The 22,697-nt window shown below is 42.2% G+C and overlaps 2 protein-coding genes across 2 annotated transcripts; both read left to right on the top strand.

The window, feature by feature from the left end:
- Positions 1 to 710: 710 nt before the first annotated feature.
- Positions 711 to 7,531, top strand: LOC121505250 (E3 ubiquitin-protein ligase TRIM58-like). The gene is made up of 2 exons (XM_041780387.1): positions 711 to 838; positions 4,287 to 7,531. The coding sequence occupies exon 2, from the start codon at positions 4,289 to 4,291 to the stop codon at positions 5,885 to 5,887; it is 1,599 nt and encodes a 532-aa protein (XP_041636321.1). The 5' UTR covers positions 711 to 838; positions 4,287 to 4,288; the 3' UTR covers positions 5,888 to 7,531.
- Positions 7,532 to 10,592: 3,061 nt separating this feature from the next.
- On the top strand, positions 10,593 to 13,645 carry LOC121505788 (E3 ubiquitin-protein ligase TRIM39-like). Its single transcript, XM_041781342.1, has 2 exons — positions 10,593 to 10,730; positions 12,042 to 13,645. Exon 2 carries the CDS (start codon positions 12,044 to 12,046, stop codon positions 13,643 to 13,645), a length of 1,602 nt encoding a protein of 533 aa, XP_041637276.1. The 5' UTR covers positions 10,593 to 10,730; positions 12,042 to 12,043.
- Positions 13,646 to 22,697: the final 9,052 nt, after the last annotated feature.

The following is a 22,697-nucleotide window of genomic DNA, read 5'->3' as shown; positions in this document are numbered from 1 at the left end:
TTACATTAATGAATAACTGAATAAAATTGTACCATTATGTAATCACTGAACTCAGTTAGTAAACAATTATATGATGGGATTTAGCAGAATAGTCCTCTGATCATCTTACATTTAATGTTGAACAGCTGTGGTTGTGTTGTCCTGTTTCTTTCAGAATAAAAGAGTTCCAGTCATCCTGATTCCTTTCCAGCTTTTTGTCACAGTGTGTTGCACCAGTGCACAGCAAGTTGTGATTTTTTTGATGAAATATGAAGGAATCGTGGTTAAGATGAAATGTTTTAATTATGTGATTGAAACGACAGCAGCACTATGGTTTATTATGACTTATTATTAACTAATTAATAATTTATTTCACAAAAATACATCAGTGACAGTGACCCGAAAAGCTTATAGCACACTGCTGCATTTCTCTGCTGTCTTATGTGTATCTTCCTGGTAAAATAAATGGAGGTGCTTGTTTATTTGCACCTCTCGCAAAACGGCTGAATTGACCAAGCTCGTAAGGACAATTGCTCAGACAGCCTTGCATAAAAGATTGTTTTTCCCCGTGGAACTTTTCTCTGTCACTTTCCAATCATAGAAACTCAATTTTGCATAAAAATGTAGAGCTAAATTGGGTCTACATGTTTGTGAAAGAATAAACTTAGCCCACCTATGAGCGCAATGAGAGGCGGAGCAACATAGAAAAACTACAGGCGTGCTTCGGTTCAAAAACTCCAGGAAACGAAACCTAAAGGGGGATATGGCTGAGGAGGAAAAACACAACGCTGTACTTCTACAACGAAAAATAATTTAATCAGGACTTTACCTGTTAATCACCAAGGACCTCAATACAAAAGTGAGTACACACTTTAATGAAATGAATGCAATATTTACGGTATTTGCACAGAGAAAAGACGAGAAAACGATCTACGAAATCACCTTCCCTGATCTGGACTGAAATGATCTCACAAGTATAGAAAGTCACTTAAAAAGTGTTTTTTCCCCCCTTTTTGGGATTAAAAAGTCCCAAAAAGACCGCACAATGACACGGCGAATTTAAAATTTGAATTAATGAGACCTGAAATAAACATGAAAACTTGTAGGAAAATATACCAACCTTAATTTGACTCAGGCTGTAGCGCAGGTGTCAGCCGATTTTAAGTTTTATTACCACAGAAATTTGAATATGAAGTCGGTCATAAGTGGGATAAAGCCAGGGGAGAACTTTCTGACAGACAAATTGGAGCCCAAGGCCAGCAAAATCATAGTCCATTGTAAAGTTAAGCTGCAGTCAATTTTTAGTATAAGGACGGTACGCCATCGATGATGTAGAGTGCCCTGTCCTTACTTTTATTTCTGGCATCTGTTAATTGTCTTCAGCAGGAGTCAGCCTTTCCTTTGTTTAAGCATTTAACATCCTGGGTTGCATTTTTACTTGTTAAAAAGGGATCTCTAGACCTACTGACCAGGTTTGAAGTGAGTTGATGGAGCATATAGAAGAATTTTATTTAGTTTGGACTATTGTTTATAAAAAAATATCAGAATTTTAAACATCAGACCTCTAACTGTGGTCAGATTCAGTTCTTTATGTATTTATTTTCAAGTTCATGTGTATATGTCTACAGCTTTTTATCAAAAACAATTTTAATGCTTGTATGCTTATTCCAAAAAGACTCAAAAAGCATGTCCATCCTAACCTGACACACCAGATAGACCAGGGACGTAAAAAAAAATAAAAATAAAAAAAAGTTTTTAAAAAGTGAAATGTATTAGCCCACCTCTGCTTTAATCAAAAGCTTGATTTGCATATCTATACGGTGATCTTGATGACGGATTTTTAGATACACGTAATCGCCTGTAGTCTCTCCCCCTCAGTACAGCATGTTTGCCTGTATGACCATGATAAAGTGCCTTAGTTAGAGAAAATGTATTACGTTAGCTAGTAGCTCGTTTGTGTACGTTAGCAAGATACACGTTAACTATAGGCTACTTGGTCTTGTCTTTTGTGAACTCAAGTCCGCTGTTCATAACAACTCGTCTCCAAACAAGAGCAGAAACAGTGGCACAACTGTGATGGGAGAGCTGGAGTCCGCTGCTGGTGTGTGTGTGTGTGTGTTATCTGCAACGTCTACGTGGATCATGTGACCAACCGAGGGTAGATCTGAATCATTATTATTTTGTTTTATTTATTATTTTGGGTCACACACATACAAAACACTTTGACAAAAGGGCACTTTGGGCATCAAAGGGCAAAGGGGCAGGTGATGGGAGGCGTGCAAAAATAAACTTCAAACAAAAAGTAAGGCAATTTGGGTTTGGTACATTATTTCTTTGTTGTAACAATGCTTCTTGGTAATAAATCTTATACTGTTGGAAAGCCTGTTTATTACCCTTTCAAATGATGCCACATTTGTAAGGATCATGCATTTGTGGGATGAGCAGCAGAGCTGAGTATGTGGGTTGCGCCCATGAAAAATGTGCCATATCTTCTCTGCCAATGCTAAACAGCTGATGCTGCCATTGACTCTTGTTGGGTGTTTGGTGGATTGGATTGTTGAAGTTTGAAGAAACAAGACATATTGGCAATTTACCAGTTTATTCATTTAACAGGAGCCTCAGTAGCGTGTGAAAGAACCATACACAGCCACAACAGCCTGGCGCCTCCTCTTCATGCTGGTCACCAGCCTGGTCACACACTGCTGTGGGATGGCATCCCATTCTTCAACCAGCATTTGTCGCAAGTCAGCCAGCGTGGTTGTGTTGGTCACTCTGGCACGAACAGCACACTCAAGCTGATCCCACAAGTGTTCAGTGGGGTTAAGGTCAGGACTGCTGGCAGGCCATTCCATCCTCTCCACTCCCAAATTCTGGAGGTAGTCTCTGATAAACCCCGCTCTGTGGGGGCAAGTGTTGTCATCTTGGAGGATAGAGTTCTTGCTGACAGGATGAAAAAAAACAGTATTCTTAGGGTGTTGTCTTCTCAGGACGCCCACAGCCTGTCTCTGAAATTCCCCGTTGTATGGAACTTGGCCTTCAGTTTGGAGATGGTACTAAGGTTCACTCCAAACAATGCTGCAACTTGGTTTTGCGGAACACCAGCTTGAAGTTGCTCAACCGACGGGCCCTATCCAGATCAGTCAAACATGGCATGCCGATTCTTGAAGCAGACATCTACTGACCACTGTAGCAGGGCCCATGCTCACAGGATTGGCAGCACCTGAGGGTACCAGAAGCTCAAAACAAGAATCAATAGCAACAGCAAAATAAGCTGTTTAGCATTGGCAGAGAAGATTTGGCACATTTTTCATGGGCGCAACCCACATACTCAGCTCTGCTGCTCATCCCACAAATGCATGATCCTTACAAATGTGGCATCATTTAAAAGGGTAATAAACAGTCTTTCCAACGGTCTAAGATTTATTTCCAAGAAACATTGTTACAACAAAGAAATAATATTCAATAAAACACCTTACTTTTTGTTTAAAGTTTAGCACAGTGTTGTTTTTCTTCTTATTTCATACACAAATTTGGTCCAGTTCTGGTAAAACTACCACTGTGCTATAGGTACATCTGAGCTAATGGTGTGTTCCATTTAATCTCGGTAATTCTGAGTTGTCCTCATAAAAAATGCACCCTAAGCCTGTAATTCCAACTCTTAAGCCTGCCCAACGGATTTACCTGATTACAGAGATGGAGGCTGGCAGATCCATCCACTCTGCAAGGTTATGTCCATCTACCTAGGCTGTCTTGTTTGTGCTCCAGGCACAGCTGCCAAATCTGATGCCCCCACTTGATTTAGCTCTCTTTGGCTGATTAATAAAGAAATCCAAAATCTACTTTTTCAATGCCATTTTTTTCTGTTCTGTTGCATGCCTGAGGTCATGACACTAGATGTAATAACACTCTAACCAGACTTAATTTTTTAAAATCAATATGTAAACTAACTACTGTAACAAAATACCATTACATGAGAATTAATCAAACTCTGTCATCATTGAGAACTAAATTCAAATTTGTAGCTGTACTCTATAAGGCTCAGTGCTCACAAAACAAAAACTTTGTGGATTTTACTTTTGTTTGTTTTGGAGCATTTGGGCCTTTTTTTTTTATCAGGGAGGACAGTGGATATAGTCAGAAAGTAGGGAATGACATGCAGGAAAAGAGCCACAGGAAAGACTTGAACCCAGACTGCCTATGTAGATACACTGGGTGCAACCCAAGCTCAAGTTATCTGCACCCCTTTGTTGGACTGTATGCGTTTCAGAATGTTCCACATTATTGATTGATTTGTCTCTCTATTCCAGAGATGTCGACCACCAGCTGTGAGTTATCTGAAGAGCAGTTCCGCTGCTCCATCTGTTTGGATGTGTTCACTGATCCAGTCTCCATACCATGTGGACACAGTTTCTGCAAGCAATGCATCACACACAACTGGGATGTTAACGAGCGGTGTGAATGTCCGTTGTGTAAGACGGTGCTAAACACAAGACCTGAGCTTCGTGTGAACACGTTCATATCAGAGATGGCTGCTCAGTTCAGACACTCTGCTGTGAAGAAAGCTAGAAGATTCTTGATCCAACAAAGTTCCTCTTCTGAAGAGGTTGTGTGTGGTGTCTGTCCTGAAACCAAAGCGAAGGCGCTGAAGTCCTGCCTGACATGTCTGACCTCCTATTGTGAGACTCACCTGGAGTTTCATCAGAAGATGATCGGACAGACGAAGCACGAGCTGATCGATCCTGTGGGAAACCTGGAGGAGAGGATGTGCAATAACCATCACAGACCTCTGGAGATGTTCTGTAAGACGGATCTGAATTGCGTTTGTTTCAGCTGCACTGAATCCAGTCATAAGCTTCATCATATCATTCCCTTGATGGAACAATTCGAAGAGAAGAAGGCTGAGCTGAGAGAGACAGAGGACGACATTCAGAAGATGATTAAGGAGAGGCAACTGAAGATTCAGACGCTGAAAGATTCAGTGAGGCTCAGCAGGGAAGATGCAGACCGAGAGAAATCTGACAGCAGGGAGGTCTTCACTGCTCTGATCCGCTCTGTTGAGGAAGGCTTGGCTCAGCTGCATGACTTGATTGAAAATAAGCAGAAAATAATAGAGGAAAGGACTGAAGGCTTCATCAAAGAGCTGGAAGATGAAATCTCTGAGCTGACAAAGAGAAGTGCAGAGGTGGAGAAGTTTTCACACTTTGAAGATCATCTCCAGTTTCTTCAGAACCTGGCCTCCATGAACCCTACTCCATCCACCAAAGACTGGACACACGTCCAAGTTCACTCATCGTATGAGGGGATTGTGAGAGGAGCTGTGGCTAAAGTGGGGGAGAAAGTCAGCGAAGAGGTCAAGAAGCAAGTTCAGTTTGAGCTGGCTAAAGTCAAACAGTACATGATATATGTCACTCTGGATCCTGATACTGCACATCCCTCCCTTACCCTGCATTGGAGTAAAAAAGTAATGTGCGGTAAAAAGCAGAGTCTCCCAAACAACCCAAAGAGGTTTTCCGGGAGTGCATGTGTCCTGGGAGATCAGGGTTTTTTGGCAGGAAAGTTTTATTTTGAGGTTCAGGTCAATGATAAAACAAATTGGGAATTAGGAGTAGCCCTTGGATCAATGGACAGGAAGAGATTCGTCTTTCCCTGCCGAGAGCAAGGCCCTTGGGTTTTGCAGTTGAAGAATGGAAAGGATTACTCAGTCAGTGGTTATAATTTTGACCCTCCATCTCTTAAGTGGAAGCCTTGGAAGGTGGGGGTGTTTGTTGATTATGAAGAGAGTCTCGTCTCCTTCTACAATGTAGGTACAGGGTCCCACATCTACTCCTTCTTTGGCTGCAAATTCAGCGGCATACTGTACCCATACCTCAATCCTTCAGGGGACGACCGTGCCCTTGAGGTTCTGTAAGAGCATATCAGGTTACCAATGTTGGGTTGCTTCCCAACATCAACACCGCATCCAAGTATGAACGTGGGGAATGAGGAACACTCTTTTTTGGGGATTTTGTTTGAGTTCATGTTTAGTCACACGGAAGTGACTTCTGGCTGAGAGTTGCCCTCTAGGACTTGAAACTTGCATTTGGCTTCCCTTTAAGGTTTGATCAGACTACATGGTTGTTTTTTTGTGTGTGTGTTTTGTGACAGCACCAGCTGGTCATTGAATGTTATCACAACATTATCTCCTATCTTCATGACTGTTTGGGGGCTTATTGGTCTTCAGGAGGTGGGTCAAAGAGTGTCAGTCATAGCAACCACAAAAGCAGTGGGTTTGACTCTAGCAGTCTTGTGGTCTGAAAATGAGAAATCCACAAAAAAGAAATAATTATGGATCAGTAAGTTGACAATGGACTTGCTATCTTTCAAACAGAACTTGGGCTTCAAATCTTGGAATATCTCACTAGAATTAGCCCAGTTAATAGAGCTAAATACAGTTACATGTGTGACTTATTGGTCAGCAGGATCATGTAAAGCCCTGACGACATGTCAAGGAGTCAAACTAGACTGAAGGCACCAGTAAAATTTCTGACATGCCAGTTTATGTTTGATGTGGCCATTAATACCCAAGACTGGATCTTGACTCGTCTTCTAAGAGTTTGGACTGGATTAAAACTTGCACCAAATGACGTGACAGGAGTCTGCCTTGCCCTAATTGAATCAGACTCAAGGCTTCACTTGAACTTGCCCTCCAAGACTTAAGATGTGATTTGGACTTGGCCGTAAAGAGTTAGGAATCAAACTGGGCTTGACCAGATTTGACTCAGATTTGTCCCTCTGGGACATGACTTGGGACTTTTCCACATAGAATTTAAGACTTGAAATGAAATTATCCATCAAAGAATTGAGATGTTATTTGGATTTGCCCTCACAGACTTGAGACTTGATTTGGACGTGTCCGTAAAGACTTCAGGCTTAAGCAGGGCTTGACCAGATTTGACTCAGATTTGTCCCTCTGCTACTTGAGACTTAACTTGGGCTTTCGTAACAGAACTTGTCCATCAACGAATGGAGACTTTATTTGGACTTGCCCTCACAGACTTGAGACTAGATGTGGGCTTGTCCATGAAGACACAGACTTGGCACTTGGTTTAGACTTACCCTCAAAAACTTGAGACGTGACTTGGACTTTCCTTGTTGGCTTTATTTGAACTTACCCTCAAAGACTTGAGACTTTATTTGGACTTGTCCATAAAGACTTAAGGCTTTAGCAGGGCTTGACCAGATTTGACTCAGACTTGCCCCTCTGCTACTTGAGACTTAACTTGGGCTTTCCCTTATGAGAGCTGAGACTTAACAGAACTTGTCCATCAATGAATTGAGACTTTATTTGGACTTGCCCTCACAGACTTGAGACCTGATGTGGACCTGCCCTTTAAAACACAGACTTGAGACTCGATTTGGACTTTCCATCAAAGAATTGAAACATGACTTAGGGCACATTCACACCAGAGCTTCTAAGTCCGCTTTAAACAAACTCTGGTCAGTTTTCCCGGATAGTCCGGTTCATCTGGAGTGGTGTGAAAGCTCCCACAAACTCTGGCGCAGACCAAACAAGCAGACTCTGGTCCGCCGTAAAACAGGGGGTCTCAGTCTGCTTCCAAATGAACCCTGGTGCGGTTCGTTAGAGGTGTGAAAGCAAAACGGACCAACTTGTGAACCAAAGACAGGAAGTGGCATAAAGCGTATGATAAAAGGATTTAAATGTGATTTAATACACTCAAATACATGTCGGTACCTCGCTTGGTGTCTGTGTAACCATGGCAACACGTCGTAGTCCGTGCTTATTTATTCGTCTCATCTAAAGAACGACATGTTGGACAGCACACCATCTCGCTGACTGCTCCTTATACCCCAGTGCAAGAGCAGAAACCCCAAGACAGTGTAAAGTCTGTGTTTTTTCGTTGTTTATGTGGAATAAAAGACTGGCGGAAGGAGTTTTGTCTTCTACGCCTTCTGTTCTTCTTAGTCGCCGTTTTTTTGTCGCGACAGTGCCCCTAGCGGGCAGAGGTTGTAGGTGTTCAGATGGTTTGGTCCGCTTGACCAAGAGAGCAGTGTGAATGTGAACCAAACCAAAGGAAAGTGCAATGCTGCCATTTCTGTTTCAAAACGGACCGAGTCCCCCGGACTATCAGGTGTGAAAACGACCTTAGACTCACCCTCAAAGACCTGAGTACTGAATTCTAACCAAGAGACTTGAGAACTGATTGGCCCTCGGCCTCAAAGACTTGTGACTTACTTAAGACTTGACCTCATGGACTTAAAGATTTGATTTGAACTTTGTCGACAGGGCTTTTGAGTTGTTTAATTGTAAAAAACTTTGTGCCATCCAATATTTGATATTTTTAAAACAGTTAAAAACAGCAGCTAGGCTAGTAAAATCACCAGGTCTTAGCAGAAGGTATGTCTATGTGTCATCTGCATAAAAATGGAAAGACAGGTTATGACGTTCTATGATAAAACCTAAAGGAAGCATATAAACAGAGAATAAAAGTGGGCCTAAAATAGAACTTTGCGGTACACCACAGGTAATAGGAGAGGTGGAAGATGTGTGGTTACCCATGGTGACCGCAAAGGTTCTGTTTAAAAGATAGGAATAAAACCAACTAATTGCAGAGAAATGGACTCTCCTTCAAAACACAACACTTGATTTGGACTTGCTCTCCAAGACTCGAGAACAATGTCGAACTGCCCATAAAAACAAAGGCTTGGGACTTGATTTTGGACTTTCCCTCAAAAACGTAAGACCTGACTTGGGACTTACTTCTTTAAGTTAATACTTGACTTGGACTTGCCCTCCATGACTCAGGCTTGACTTGGACTTGCCCTAATAGACTTAAAATTAGACTTGGACTGACCTTCAAGTAAACATTTGATCTGGACTTACCCTCCAAGACTTGAGACCGAATTTGGACTTGCCGAAAGGACTGGAGACTTGAGTTGGACTTTTGAAATCAGACTTTAGATTAAACCTGGACCTGCACCTCACAAATTGGGTCTTGTAGACTGGTCCTCAAACACAGAAGTCTTAACTTTAACTTTCTTCACAGACTCGAGACTTTTCTTGGACTGTCATGTTGTCCATCTTTAATTCAGTCTTTTTTTGTCAGCAGTAGTAAATGGGAATCACAGGCTTTCTATCGTGATTTGTTTTTGTTACAGTAAGTTTGTTGTTTAAGATCTAAAGTTCACCTAATGAAGAATCTAACTGTATAACTGAAATGTTCATTTTCTATCAGAAAGTACCAGAAATCCCAGCACTCTGATACTTAATGCTTGTACATAGTGGAGAATCATTTTCCTAATTACCTGTAATGCTGTTCAACTTAAATAAAAAGCAGAATTTAACATACAAACCTTGATTGGTTACTTTCAAATGTGTTTTTTCATTGTCTTTTTCGCATTTTATTGAACCAGTCTTAGATACTTTTAGTAGCTTCAAGCACAATACCTTGAAGTTAATTGGTTAATGAGTCAGAATGTCCTCTAAGGATAACCTGAAAACAGTTTGGATTTTTTTTTCTATTTTACAATAAAAAGAGAATAAACTGTCATTTTCCCATTTCTGTAATCTATTCAGTAACCAATTCAGGCATGGACCCAGGGTGGAAAGTAATTAGACATTTATTCAAATTACTGCACTTCAGTAGATTTTTTGGTGATATTTTATTTTAGTGGGCCTTATTTATGTAGTAATTTTATAGCAATAGGTGGTAATTATCATTTAAGTACTGAAGAATAAGGTGATAATTACCTTTTTATAAGTCCCCATTGTACAGAGTAGTAACTTAGAAATATGGTAATATTAAGGAAGCATTTACCTAGTAATGATGTTTTAATTATCAAGTAATTCTGTGTAGTATTTATTCAGTTCTCTCGTAATCAGGTTGTATTTTTACACTAACTCTAACCCTCTAGCCCTAACCCAAAACTTACCTGATTCAGGAAGGACTCACTTGAATTTAGTGACCAAAATAAGAAAAAAAATTCTTGGGAATTATCAAAAATTATCCTCTTATTTCAGAGAAATTACACAATAAAATACTGCCTGGTTACCAGAGAATTGCCAGAATATTACAATGAATTACTTGATAATTAGTACATTATGACTGGCTACAGAATTTCTTAATATTACTGAGTTATTACTTGGTAAATGCCAAAGAATTTCTATGTACCATCTTATTTTTGAGAAATTACTAGATAATTTCACTTTGTACTATACAAATTACAAGATAATTAGGACCCTCTAAAATAAAGTGCAAACCATTCTTTATTGAGTAATTTTTAAATCTCTACTTTGCTTTCACTCAAGTATATTTTGACGAAAGTATTGTACTTTAATACATTTTAAAAGCATCAAGTACTGAGTTTAAAGATGAATACCATAGGCCTAAACGTGTATTTATCAGTGAACTAGTTTTGATAACAGTGATATCTCACTCTCTCCTAAACTTGTTGACTCTTTTCTCACAGTCACTTTACTATCACAGAAACACAATATTGATTAGAAATTAAGGACTAGGTTGGGTTTATATCCCGGCGTAGTTAGAGGCGGAGCAGCTTCGACAGACAGGAGGGGAGGAGGGCCTCTGCTTCAAACTCCAGCGAAAGTGAAAGGTGCTCTTCACCGAAGAAGAATATCATCTTAATATCTCCATCCATCCATCATCTACACCTGTTATCCCGCTCAACTGAACTGAATTTAATCTAATCTGGACTTGACTTGTCATACGGCGAGGATTTTGCTTCTTATAAAGGTGAGTACAAACTTTAAAATGCTAACGGTATTTGAAATCAAAAGTAAAGCTAGAGTCAGAAATCCCCCTAACTGCTTTCATTTAATCAGGACTGAAATAATCTTTTAACCAACCTTGATTTTGGAATAAAGACTGAATCTTTAAAGCAGCTTGGTCTTTATCAGCTCGTTCAAGTTTCACCACCGCAGATATTTTGACCAAAATGTGAAATAATCTTAAAAACACTCGACAAGCTTTTTATGAATGGTAATCCTTCAGAATCAAGACTGCAGTGCTCACCACTGGCCAGGCGATGGCAGCAGATGGTTTTATAAAACAACGCGTGTAACTCTGCAGAGTGCTCTGGGCTTTTCTTTCTCCAGTTTTTGTCTTCAGTAGGAGAAAGCTCGTCTCTGTTTCTGCTCTGTACTTGCTAAAGTTCGTTTATTACTGACATGTGGATAAATCTTTAGGAATGCTGGCAAAGTTTGCGGTGAAACCGTTATCCCCCTAAGACGCTGCATCCTACTTATGACAACATTTTGGCTTTCCTACAGAATTTGATAATTTGAGACAATTGTCCAGAATGTCGATTCACTTTTATGTAATTTCCCTGAAATGTTGGGAGAACTTGCTATGAAATTTCCAGGGAACTTTTTGAAAGGATGATATTGGATGTTTTGGAGGAATTTTTAAAAATTTATTTCATTGGTCATTTTCATGGTAAATATAGGAAAATGGTTGTATATTTTTTGCAAATTTGTTTGAAAATTTTCAGGCAGTTTCATTGAAAATTAGGATTTTTTCCATGGATTTTTATTTGAATTTTGAGTTGACTCATAGGAGTTTGTTGGATATTGTTTTGAAACTTTAAGAAAGTGTAGTGGAAAAATTAGGAAATTGGTATTTCTGATGGAATTTTGTTTTTATTTTTTGGTGAATTTTCGTCATAATTTGGGAATTTCGTTTTGATATTTTCAGGAAATTTTGTGGAAAATTGGGATTTTTTTGTGAAATCTTAATGGAATTTTTGTGAGACTTTCATGGAAATTGGGGAACTTTATTATAGATCAGAGAACAGAACACTGGGACTGTGTACTTAAGCCTACGCTGAAACTGTCTCTGATGGTGCAACACCTTCAAAGTTAGAAGATTAACTCTGTTTTAAGTCAGAACAAGTTCAAGTTTGACTAAGTTCAAACTTTGGCAGGTTGAACTGGTACAACCCATAGATGCACACTATAAAGCACAGTGCTCACTAAACAAAGACTGTTAAGCCTTTCTTGTTTCAGGATGTTCCACATTATTGATTGATTTGTCTCTCTATTTCAGAGATGTCGACCACCAGCTGTGAGTTATCTGAGGAGCAGTTTCGCTGCTCCATCTGTCTGGATATGTTCACTGATCCAGTCTCCATACCGTGTGGACACAACTTTTGCAAGCGCTGCATCATACGTAACTGGGATGTCAACATGCGGTGTGAATGTCCGTTGTGCAAGAAGGCTTTTAACAGAAGACCTGAGCTTTTTGTGAACACGTTCATAGCAGAGATAGCCTCTCAGTTCAGACGCTCTATGAAGAAGACCAGAAGATTCTTGATTCATCGACGTTCCTCTTCTGGAGAGGTTTGTTGTGACATCTGCATCAAAACCAAAGTGAAGGCGCTGAAGTCCTGCCTGACGTGTTTGACCTCCTACTGTAAGACTCACCTGGAGTTTCATCAGAAGATGATCGGACAGACGAAGCATGACCTGATTGATCCAGTAGGAAACCTGGAGGAGAGGATGTGCAAGAACCATCACAGACCTCTGGAGATGTTCTGTAAGACAGATCAGACCTGTATTTGTCTCGGCTGCACTGAATCCAGTCACAAGCTTCATCCCATTCTTCCCTTGATGGAACAATATGAAGAGAAGAAGGCTGAGCTGAGAGAGACAGAGGTTGAAATTCACAAGATGATCGAGGAGAGACGATTGAAGATTCAGACGCTGAAAGATTCAGTGAGGCTCAGCAGAGAAGATGCAGACCGAGAGTTAGCGGAAGGTGTGGTTGTCTTCACTGCTCTGATCCGGTCTGCTGAGGAACGCCTGGTTCAGCTGCTTAACTTCATTGAAGAGAAGCAGAAAACAACAGAGGAAAGAGCTGACAGCTTCATCAAAGAGCTGGAAGATGAAATCTCCAAACTGATGAAGAGCGCCAACAAGGTCAAGCAGCTTTCACATACTGAAGACCCCCTCCAGTTCCTCCAAAACGTCCCTTCCTGCCCTGCTCCACCTACCAAAGACTGGACTCAGGTCCGCGTTCACTCATCATTTGAAGGGACTGTAAGGAGAGCTGTGGCCGAGCTTGAGGAGAAACTCAGCGAAGAGATGGAGAATCAACGCGAGTCTGAGCTGGAGAGGGTCCAGCAGTACACTGTGGATGTCACTCTGGATCCTAACACTGCAAATCCATCCCTCATCCTGTCTGATGACAGGATACGAGTGCATCATGGCAAACAACAGAATGTTCCAGACAACCCAGAGAGGTTCTCTAAGAGTGCTTGTGTTTTAGGAGAGCAGAGCTTTACAGCAGGAAAGTTTTATTTTGAGGTTGAGGTGACAGGAAAGTCTGAATGGGAATTAGGAGTGGCCCTCGGATCAATGAACAGGAAGGAGGAAATCTTTCCAAGCCGAGAGACAGGCCCTTGGGTTTTGCAGTTGAGGAATGGAAGTTATTACATAGCTGTCGGAGACGTCTTTGTTTTGAAATCAAAGCCTCAGAGGGTGGGAGTGTTTGTGGATTATGAAGAGGGTCTGGTCTCTTTCTACGATGTAGATACAGCGGCTCTCATCTACTCCTTCACTGACTGTAAATTCAGAGGAAAACTGTACCCGTACTTAAACCCCTTAGGGGACAACCATGCCCTTCTGATCGTCACTCCTGTGATACCATGAGAGGTTACCAACACAGGGTTGATGCTCCCCGCCAATGTCAAGCCTGATTATGCCCAATGAGCCTAGCCATGCTAACTTCACTGTGTGCACGATGGCTGAAAATTATTGTTTAAATGACAAATTATTGGTGTGTGTATGATGAGGAAATGTTTTTGTGTTTCTTTTTGTGGAGTGAAACTACAGAACAGTATGAATGTGGAGCTTAAGCAAGTCCAGATTATCATAATTATAACTCAAAATAGGTATAAAGAGAGGATGCAATGCAATTTTACTCCATTCCTCTTTGCAAAAGTGCTCAAGCTCTGCCAGGTTGCATGGGGATTGGCCTTTTTCAAGTTGAGCCACAAATTGGATTGAGGTCTTGGCTTTTGGTCCTCTTTGTCATTAAACCAATTCTGTGTAGCTTTCACTGTGTGCTTCAGGTCATTGTCTTGCTGAAAAAGAAATCTTCTCCCAAGCCATAGTTCTTTTACAAAGTGAATAAGATGGTCCTCCAGGATTTGCCTATATTTTGCTGCATTTATTTTATCCTCTACTTTTACCAGCCTTCCAGTGGCAGCTGCCAATAAGCATCCCCACAGCATGATGCTGCCACCACAGTGCTTCACCGTGGGGATGGTCATGGTTTCTCAGTTTGTGAGGACAGCCTGATCAAACCAGATTTACATGTGTGCCATATTCCTTCCATTTCTTGATGATGGCTTTAACTGAACTTCAGGGATCTTCAGTGCCTTAGAAATCTTTTTGTATCCATCCCCTGACTTGTACTTTTCAATAACCTTTTCTTTGAGTTGCTTGGAGTGTTCTTTTGTTTTTGTGGTGTAATGGTAGTCAGGAATGCTGATTAACCAGTGACTGGATCTTCCAAACACCAGTGCCTTACTACAATCACTTGATTGAAATCCACTACACTCAGGTGATCCCGATTTTACTAGTTGTGAGACTACTGGCACCATTATGCTGGACCTCTGTTAAATTAGGTCGGCCACTTTAAAGGGGATGAATATTTATGCATTTACTTATTTGACATTACATTTCATCTTTGATAAATGTACAGAAATGAGTCATGAACTTATATTTTGGATTGTAAAACATGTTTATAAAGAGATGTGTTTTTAATATAGGTCAATAAATACGTATGTAATAAAGCAGAATAATACATTTAACTGATAGTGACATATGGTTGAGGATTTGCATGTCAAGAAAATGCCTTTTTATGGTTTTTACCCTTAAGGAAGCTTGATAGTAGCAGTGATTTATTTATGGATAACTGGTGGGAGTAAAGAAGTGTACACTTCCTCCCACTCCTTTTCAGATATGCAAACCAAATTACTGCCATGTATGCACCATGTTGTCTATTTTTTGTACTATTATTGTTATTTTAAATTATTTTGCTGTCTTAACATAGTCTAATTAAATTAAAAACATGTTTGCTGTATTTGCTTGTCACCAGAAGATGGCGGCATAGTCTTAGTTTTGGTCCTATAAATGCAAAAATGAGCTTTGGTCTGTGAATTTCATGATTTTTTTTTTTTTTTTTTGGTCAGAAAACTGTCAATGTGATGTGACCTATTTGAAAACATTGTCAGTATAGATATTAAGATTTACATTTGACTGTAAATTTCTTTCAAACCTCCAGTATGTTTTAACTAAGAGAGAGATGTTTATGTTAGCTTTCATATTTTATTTACATTAATTAATAACTGCTGAAATTGTACCATTATGTGATCACTGTACTCAGTTGTAAAAAATTATATGATGGGATTTAGCAGAATAGTCTTCTGGTCATCTTGCATTTAATGTGGAATGTGGTTGTGTTGTCCTGTTTCTTTCAGAATAAAAGAGCTCCAGTCATCCTGATTCCATTCCATCTTTTTGTCATAGTGCGTTCCACATTATTATGCAAACAACGTTTTTCTCTGATTTTCTAAATATCAATGCAAATGACAGTCTTAATATATTTCAAGTCATCAACAGTTAGAGTATAATTCAAATGTTTTTGAACAAACTTCATAATGATAACTATTATTTAAAAAAAAAAAAACCTCAAAATGCACTTTTCCACATGTTCCACATTATTAAGCAGGCCACAGGTTTCAGCAATATGGGAAAGAAAAAGGATCTCTCTGCTGCTGAAAAGTGTCAAATAGTGTAATGCCTTGTACAAGGAATGAAAATATTTGATATTTCAGGAAAAATTAAGCATGATCATCATACTGTGAAGAAATTTGTGGCTGATTCAGAGCACAGACGGGTTTGTGCAGATAAAGACATAATGAGGAAGGTTTCTGATGGACAAATACATCAGATTAAGAGAGCAGATGCTAAAATGCCATTACAATGCAGCAAACAAGTATTTGAAGCTGCTGGTGCCTCTGGAGTCCCACCAACCTCAAGGTGTAGGATCCTCCAGAGGCTTGCAGTCATGCATTAATCTACTATTCAGCCCCCCCTAACCAATGCTCACAAGCAGAAATGGTTGCTGTGGGCCCAGAAATACATGAAGACTCATTTTCAAACAGTCTTGTTGACTGATGAGTGCCGTGCAACCCTGGATGGTCCAGATGGAGGAGTAGTGGATGGTTGGTGGATGGCCACCATGTCCCAATGAGGCCGGGACGTCAACAAGGAAGGGGCGGAGTCATGTTAGGGCCGGAATCATGAGGAGAGAGCTGATAGGCCCCTTTAGGGTCCCTGAAGGTGTGAAAACGACCTCGGCAAAGTATATAGAGTTTCTGACTGACCACTTTCTTCCATGGTACAAAAAGAAGAGCAGCGCCTTCTGTAGCAAAATTTTCTTCAAGCATGACAATGCACCATCTCATGCTGCAAAGAGTACCTCTGTGTCATTGGCTGCTATGGGCATAAAAGGAGAGAAACTCATGGTGTGGCCCCCATCCTCCCCTGACCTCAACCCTACTGAGAACCTTTGGAGCATCCTCAAGCTAAAGATCTATGAGGGTGGGAGGCAGTTCACATCAAAACAGCAGCTCTGGGAGGATATTCTGACATCCTGCCAAAAAAATTCTAGCAGAAACTCTCCAAAAACTCACGAGTTCAATGGATGCAAGAATAGTGAAGGTGATATCAAAGAAGGGCTCCTATGTTAATGTGGAACTTGTCCTGTTAAGATGTTTTTGATTGAAATAGCTTTGATTTCAGTAAATATGACCCCCTAATGCTGCAATTTCTACAAATGACCATTTTCAGTTCTTTACAACTTATAAAATGTTTTAAAAAGCTGTTGTGCTTAATAATGTGGAACAGTGCATTTTGAGTTGTTTTTTTTTTTTTTAAAGAATTTTTGTCATTATGAAGTTTGTTCAAATACATTTGAATTATGCTCTAATGGCTGATGACTTGAAAAATATTCTGACTTGATTTGCATTAATATTTAGGAAAATCAGAGAAAAATATCATTTGCATAATAATGTGGAACGCGGTGTAGTGTGTTGCACCAGTGCACAGCAAGTTGTGATTTTTTATGAAATATGAGGATGAAATGTTTTAATTTTGTGATTGAAATGACTACAGCACTATGGTTTATTATGTGACTAATTATTAGCTAATTAATAATCTATTTCAGAAAATACACATATCATTGAAAGTGACCTGAAAAGCTTATAGCACACTATTGCATTTCTCTGCTAGCTTATGTTTATCTGCCTGGTATAATAAATCAAGGTGCTTATTTATTTGCCCCTCTAACAAAACAGCTGATTTGGCCAAGCTCGTATGTCTAAAACCATCAAATAATTGCTCAGACAGCCTTGCATAAAACTGTGAGGATACTCACTCCTGCAGCTCATTGAGGCAGGTGATGCAATCATTCAACTCACCTGCAGAGTCAGGTGTGTGGCTGATTAGCCTTGATGATGACCAGGTGTGGGAAGCTTATATATGCTCCTGAGCTCCAGCTCTCCTTGCTGACTCATTGTCTCACCTTCAGAGATTCTGAGAGCATCTCCCTGGGTTTTCTCGTGTGTGTTTTGCATGAAAGAGTTTTCACAAGCATTTATAAACCTTTCTAAAGGAAGACTTAGTTTACTGGTCACTGAAAGTTCATTGAGTATCAGTGCTGAGGGTTTTTACTCAGCCATTTTTGGTTTCCTTGTTTAAGCTGATCTAGTTGCCTTTGCATGTCATTTGAGTTTACTCAGTCTCCCAAGTTGTTTCAGTTTGTTGTCAGCTGCTTGGCAGCAGTGGTTTAGTTTCTTGTTTGCACTTTGAACGGGAGCTTTTAGGTTATTTCTTACCAGCATGTAGCTTTTGTTTTCCTTCCCCTCTTCCTATTGATCGTTTATGATCTTAGTGGTTATCCTTTTAGGATAACTTAAAGAACCCCCTGCCTTATCCGCAATTGTGTCCTAACTCCCCTCGCCCTGACAGAATGAGTCAGCCAATTGTGGACACAGTGGACCACGGTGTTGGGGTTGACCTAACAAGTGACTGGAATGAAAAAATTGCCTTACATGGGCAAGCAATCTCTGCTCAGGGGGCTTTACTAGGCTCCCATGAACATATGCTCCAGTCAATTACGGACCAACAAGCGAAGCATAATATTATGTTAAAAGAGATACTGGGCCATTTACAAACACCAGTGCAAGCAGCAACTGACGTACAAGCACCGACATTAACCCTAACTCCAAACCTAACCCAGTTCCAACTTGTAGTCCTTTTGCCATACAAGAAACCAAGTTGTCAACTCCAGCCCGCTATGATGGGCATCCAGGGAGGTGTAAGGGATTTATCACTCAGTGTAGTCTGGTGTTTGAGTTACAGCCCTCCATGTTTGGCACGGAACGAGCCAGAGTAGCTTATATAATTTCCTTGCTTTCAGACAAAGCATTGTCCTGGGCTACAGCCATGTGGGAGAGACAAACTCTGATATGTTGTGATTCAGCTCTCTTCATGGCAGAAATGAAGAGAGTTTTTGACCATGATGTTAGTGGCCAAGAGGCAGCCAAATGGCTAATTATGTTACGCCAGGGCTCCAACAGTGTTGCAGAATTTTCTATTGAATTTCGAACCTTAGCTACAGAGTCGGGGTGGAACAGGGAAGCTCTGACAACCACTTTCATCAATGCCTTGTCGGAAAAAGTAAAAGACGAGCTAGCCTCCCGCGATGTTCCTGGTTCACTTGAGGAACTAATATCCTTGGCAATAAGGATTGACAACCGAATCCGTGAGCGCAACAGAGAGAGGGGACAAGCTAATATTAGAGCAGGGGTGAGAAAGAAGGCTCACAACTCTCCCGAAGCCCTGCCCTGGGAGCCTAATGTTGACGAGCCCATGCAAATCGGACATACACTCACACCTCAAGAAAGAGAGAGGCGCATAAGCAGTGGGCTCTGTCTGTACTGTGGAAAAGCTGGCCACTATCTTAAGAAATGTCCTATAACGCAGAGAAGATACGCTCAGGGAAACGAACAGACTCGCCAGAAGGTGGGGAATTTCTGCCGAGTCTGAATAACATTCCCCAGGTAGCCAATGACCACACCTTCCTGTCCCTTGAATTATCCTGGGGCAACAATGAGTGCCACCTCAAAGCGTTTGTTGATTCAGGAGCAGCTGGTAGTTTTATGGATATAACCCTGGCCAGAAATCTTAAACTGCCCATGTCTACTCTTCCCTATCCTCTTGCCATTACAGCTGTGGATGAGAGACCTTTGGGGACTGGAAGGGTTGAAAAAATTACAGGTGAGATCTTGGTCCGTATTGGTAATCATATGACTAAAATGCAGTTCTTTCTGATCGATGCACCTAAACTATCACTTATTCTGGGACACCCATGGCTAGAAGAACATAACCCCATATCAACTGGAAGTCTGGGGAAGTGATGAGTTGGGGTCCTGACTGTAAAACTCACTTGGTTGAATCCAGTTTAGTGCAACTCAGTCCTTTAAGACCGGAGTCTCCTAATGCTCAAACTTCTGCCCCTAAGTCTCCCCTCCGGATGAATGAAATCCCTTTTGATTCCCTGCTTTCTATAGACCTCACTCCACCCAAATCCTGTAATACAGTGGAGGCCCCTAAACCTATCAACACTTTGTGTTCCTCCTCCGAGTCTGTGTGTTCTCCCCTTCCCAAGGGGGTCCCCACTGAGTATACAGAATTAGGTGAGGTGTTCAGTAAACAGAAGGCCTCGGTTCTGCCTCCCCACAGGTCATACGATTGTGCCATTGAGCTCTTACCTGGCACTACACCCCCCAGGGGGCGGTTATATTCATTATCAGGACCTGAAACAGTAGCTATGAACACCTATATCGATGAAGCCCTAGCTGCAGGTTTCATCCGGCCCTCTACGTCACCAGCTGGGGCTGGGTTTTTCTTTGTAGGGAAGAAGGACGGGGGACTCAGACCCTGCATTGATTACAGGGGTCTGAACAAGATCACCATTAAGAACCGCTACCCACTCCCTCTCATGTCTACTGCATTCGAGCGGCTGCAGGGTGCTGCCTATTTTACTCAGTTGGACCTGAGAAATGCATACAATCTGGTACGTATACGAGAAGGAGATGAGTGGAAAACTGCGTTCAACACTCCACGGGGGCACTATGAATATCTGGTGATGCCCTTTGGACTGGCCAATGCTCCAGCTGTTTTTCAGGCATTTGTTAACGATGTCCTTAGGGACATGCTTGAAATATTTGTGTACGTGTACCTGGATGACATCCTGATTTTTTCAAAGTCCTATGAGGAGCATGTGACCCATGTGAAAATGGTTCTCCAACGGTTGTTGGAGAATCACCTCTTCGTAAAGGCGGAGAAATGTGCCTTTCATGCCCCTACAGTCAAGTTTCTAGGGTACATTGTGTCACCGGGCAACATCAGCATGGACCCAAGCAAGGTCAAGGCAGTTCTTGAGTGGCCACAACCTGACTCCATCAAGAAAGTTCAGCGTTTTTTGGGCTTTGCCAATTTTTATCGGCGGTTCATTAGGGGTTTTAGTTCTATTGCTGCCCCCATTTCAGCACTGACTAAGGGGGGCACCTCACAGCTCAAATGGACTTCACAGGCTGAAGAGGCCTTTACTGAGCTCAAGAAGAGGTTTGCTGCGGCACCTATTCTCATTCATCCTGATCCAGCTTTGCCATTTATTGTTGAGATCGACGCCTCCGATGTAGGAGTTGGGGCTGTTTTGTCCCAGCGCTCCCCTAAGGACCAAAAGCTGCACCCTTGCGCCTTTTTCTCTCGGCGTCTCTCGCCAGCCGAGGGAAATTATGATGTAGGTGATAAGGAGCTTCTAGCAGTAAAGTTGGCCTTGGAGGAGTGGCGCCATTGGCTTGAGGGTGCGGCACATCCATTTCAGGTGTGGACAAACCATAAAAACCTAACCTATATCCAGCAGGCTAAGCGGCTAAACCCTCGTCAGGCCCGATGGGCCCTCTTCTTCAATAGGTTCGACTTCACCCTGTCTTACCGTCCGGGTTCTAAGAATTTAAAGCCTGATGCTCTCTCTCGCCAGTTTGACCATCCAGACAGTAACAGCCCCAGTGAGCCTATTATACCCCTGACCCGCATCCTTGCACCCCTAACATGGGAGATTGATGCTGTGGTGCAGGGGGCTCAGCAGCAGGAGCCAGGTCAAGGAGGAGGGCCTGCAGGCTGTCAGTATGTGCCCACCACTGTACGATCCCAGGTGCTCCAGTGGGGCCATTCGTCTCGACTTACTAATCACCCTGGTGTCCGGCGAACTCTTAATTTCCTCAAAAGGCGATTTTGGTGGCCCCAGATGGAAAAGGATGTACGTGAATTTGTGGCAGCTTGCACGGTGTGTGCCCAAAATAAGACAGCCCAACAACCCCCTGCGGGGCTTCTCCAGCCGCTGCCTGTCCCACATCGTCCTTGGTCCCATGTGGCCCTGGATTTTATAACTGGACTACCACCATCAAAGGGATTTACTGTCATTATGGTGGTAGTAGATAGATTCTCGAAGGCAGCCCACTTCATTCCCTTACCGAAGCTTCCCTCTGCCATAGAGACTGCTCGGCTTGTGGTCCAGTATGTCTTTTGCCACCATGGCCTCCCCCTAGATGTTGTATCAGACCGGGGTCCACAATTTGCTTCCCGTTTTTGGAAAGCATTCTGTTCTCTCCTTGGGGCGTCCACTAGTCTGTCCTCGGGGTTTCACCCTGAAACTAATGGCCAGACTGAACGCACAAACCAGTCGCTGGAAAGAACGCTCCGTTGTTTGGTTTCATCAAACCCAACCACTTGGAGTGATCAACTTATCTGGGCAGAGTATGCATACAACACCTTGCAGAATGCATCAACTGGTCTATCTCCCTTTGAGTGCCAGTTTGGGTATAAACCGCCATTGTTCCCAGACCAGGAAAAGGATGTGGGGGTACCCTCTGCGACACAGTTCATTCAGAGGTGTCGGGCCACTTGGAGACGTGTTCGCACGTCCCTTCTGCGCTCTGTAGCACGGCAGAAACACTATGCTGATCAGCATCGACGCCTGGCCCCACGCTATAAGGTCGGTCAGAGGGTGTGGCTTTCTACCAGAGACCTTCCCCTGCGGGTAGAGTCACGCAAGTTGGCACCACGCTTTATCGGGCCCTTTCAGATCATTCGGAGGATTAACCCAGTCACATTTCGCCTCCTGCTTCCTCGGTCTATGAGGATTCACCCCACCTTCCATGTTTCCCGTCTGAAACCAGTTTGCTCAAGTCCTCTTGTGCCAGCAATGAGGCCTCCACCCCCACCCCGTATGGTTGGAGGTCAACCAGCCTATACCGTTCGACGTATTTTAAAAAGTCGAAGAGTCGGACGCGGAATGCAATACCTGGGTGTCTGGGCGGGCTACGGCCCTGAGGAACGTGCCTGGGTCCCAGCTAGGAACATCCTGGACCCAGGGCTTTTCCAGGAAGTCCGTCGGCGTTGCTCAGGCGGCGGGGCTGGAGCGTGAGGGGCCGTTCCTTAAAGGGGTTCTGTGAGGATACTCACTCCTGCAGCTCATTGAGGCAGGTGATGCAATCATTCAACTCACCTGCAGAGTCAGGTGTGTGGCTGATTAGCCTTGATGATGACCAGGTGTGGGAAGCTT

The sequence above is a fragment of the Cheilinus undulatus genome, linkage group 23 (assembly GCF_018320785.1).
Source record: "Cheilinus undulatus linkage group 23, ASM1832078v1, whole genome shotgun sequence".
NCBI classification, from domain to species: Eukaryota; Metazoa; Chordata; class Actinopteri; order Labriformes; family Labridae; genus Cheilinus; species Cheilinus undulatus.
Note: the sequence above shows the minus strand (reverse complement) of the source record. Positions and strands in the feature narration are given on the sequence as shown.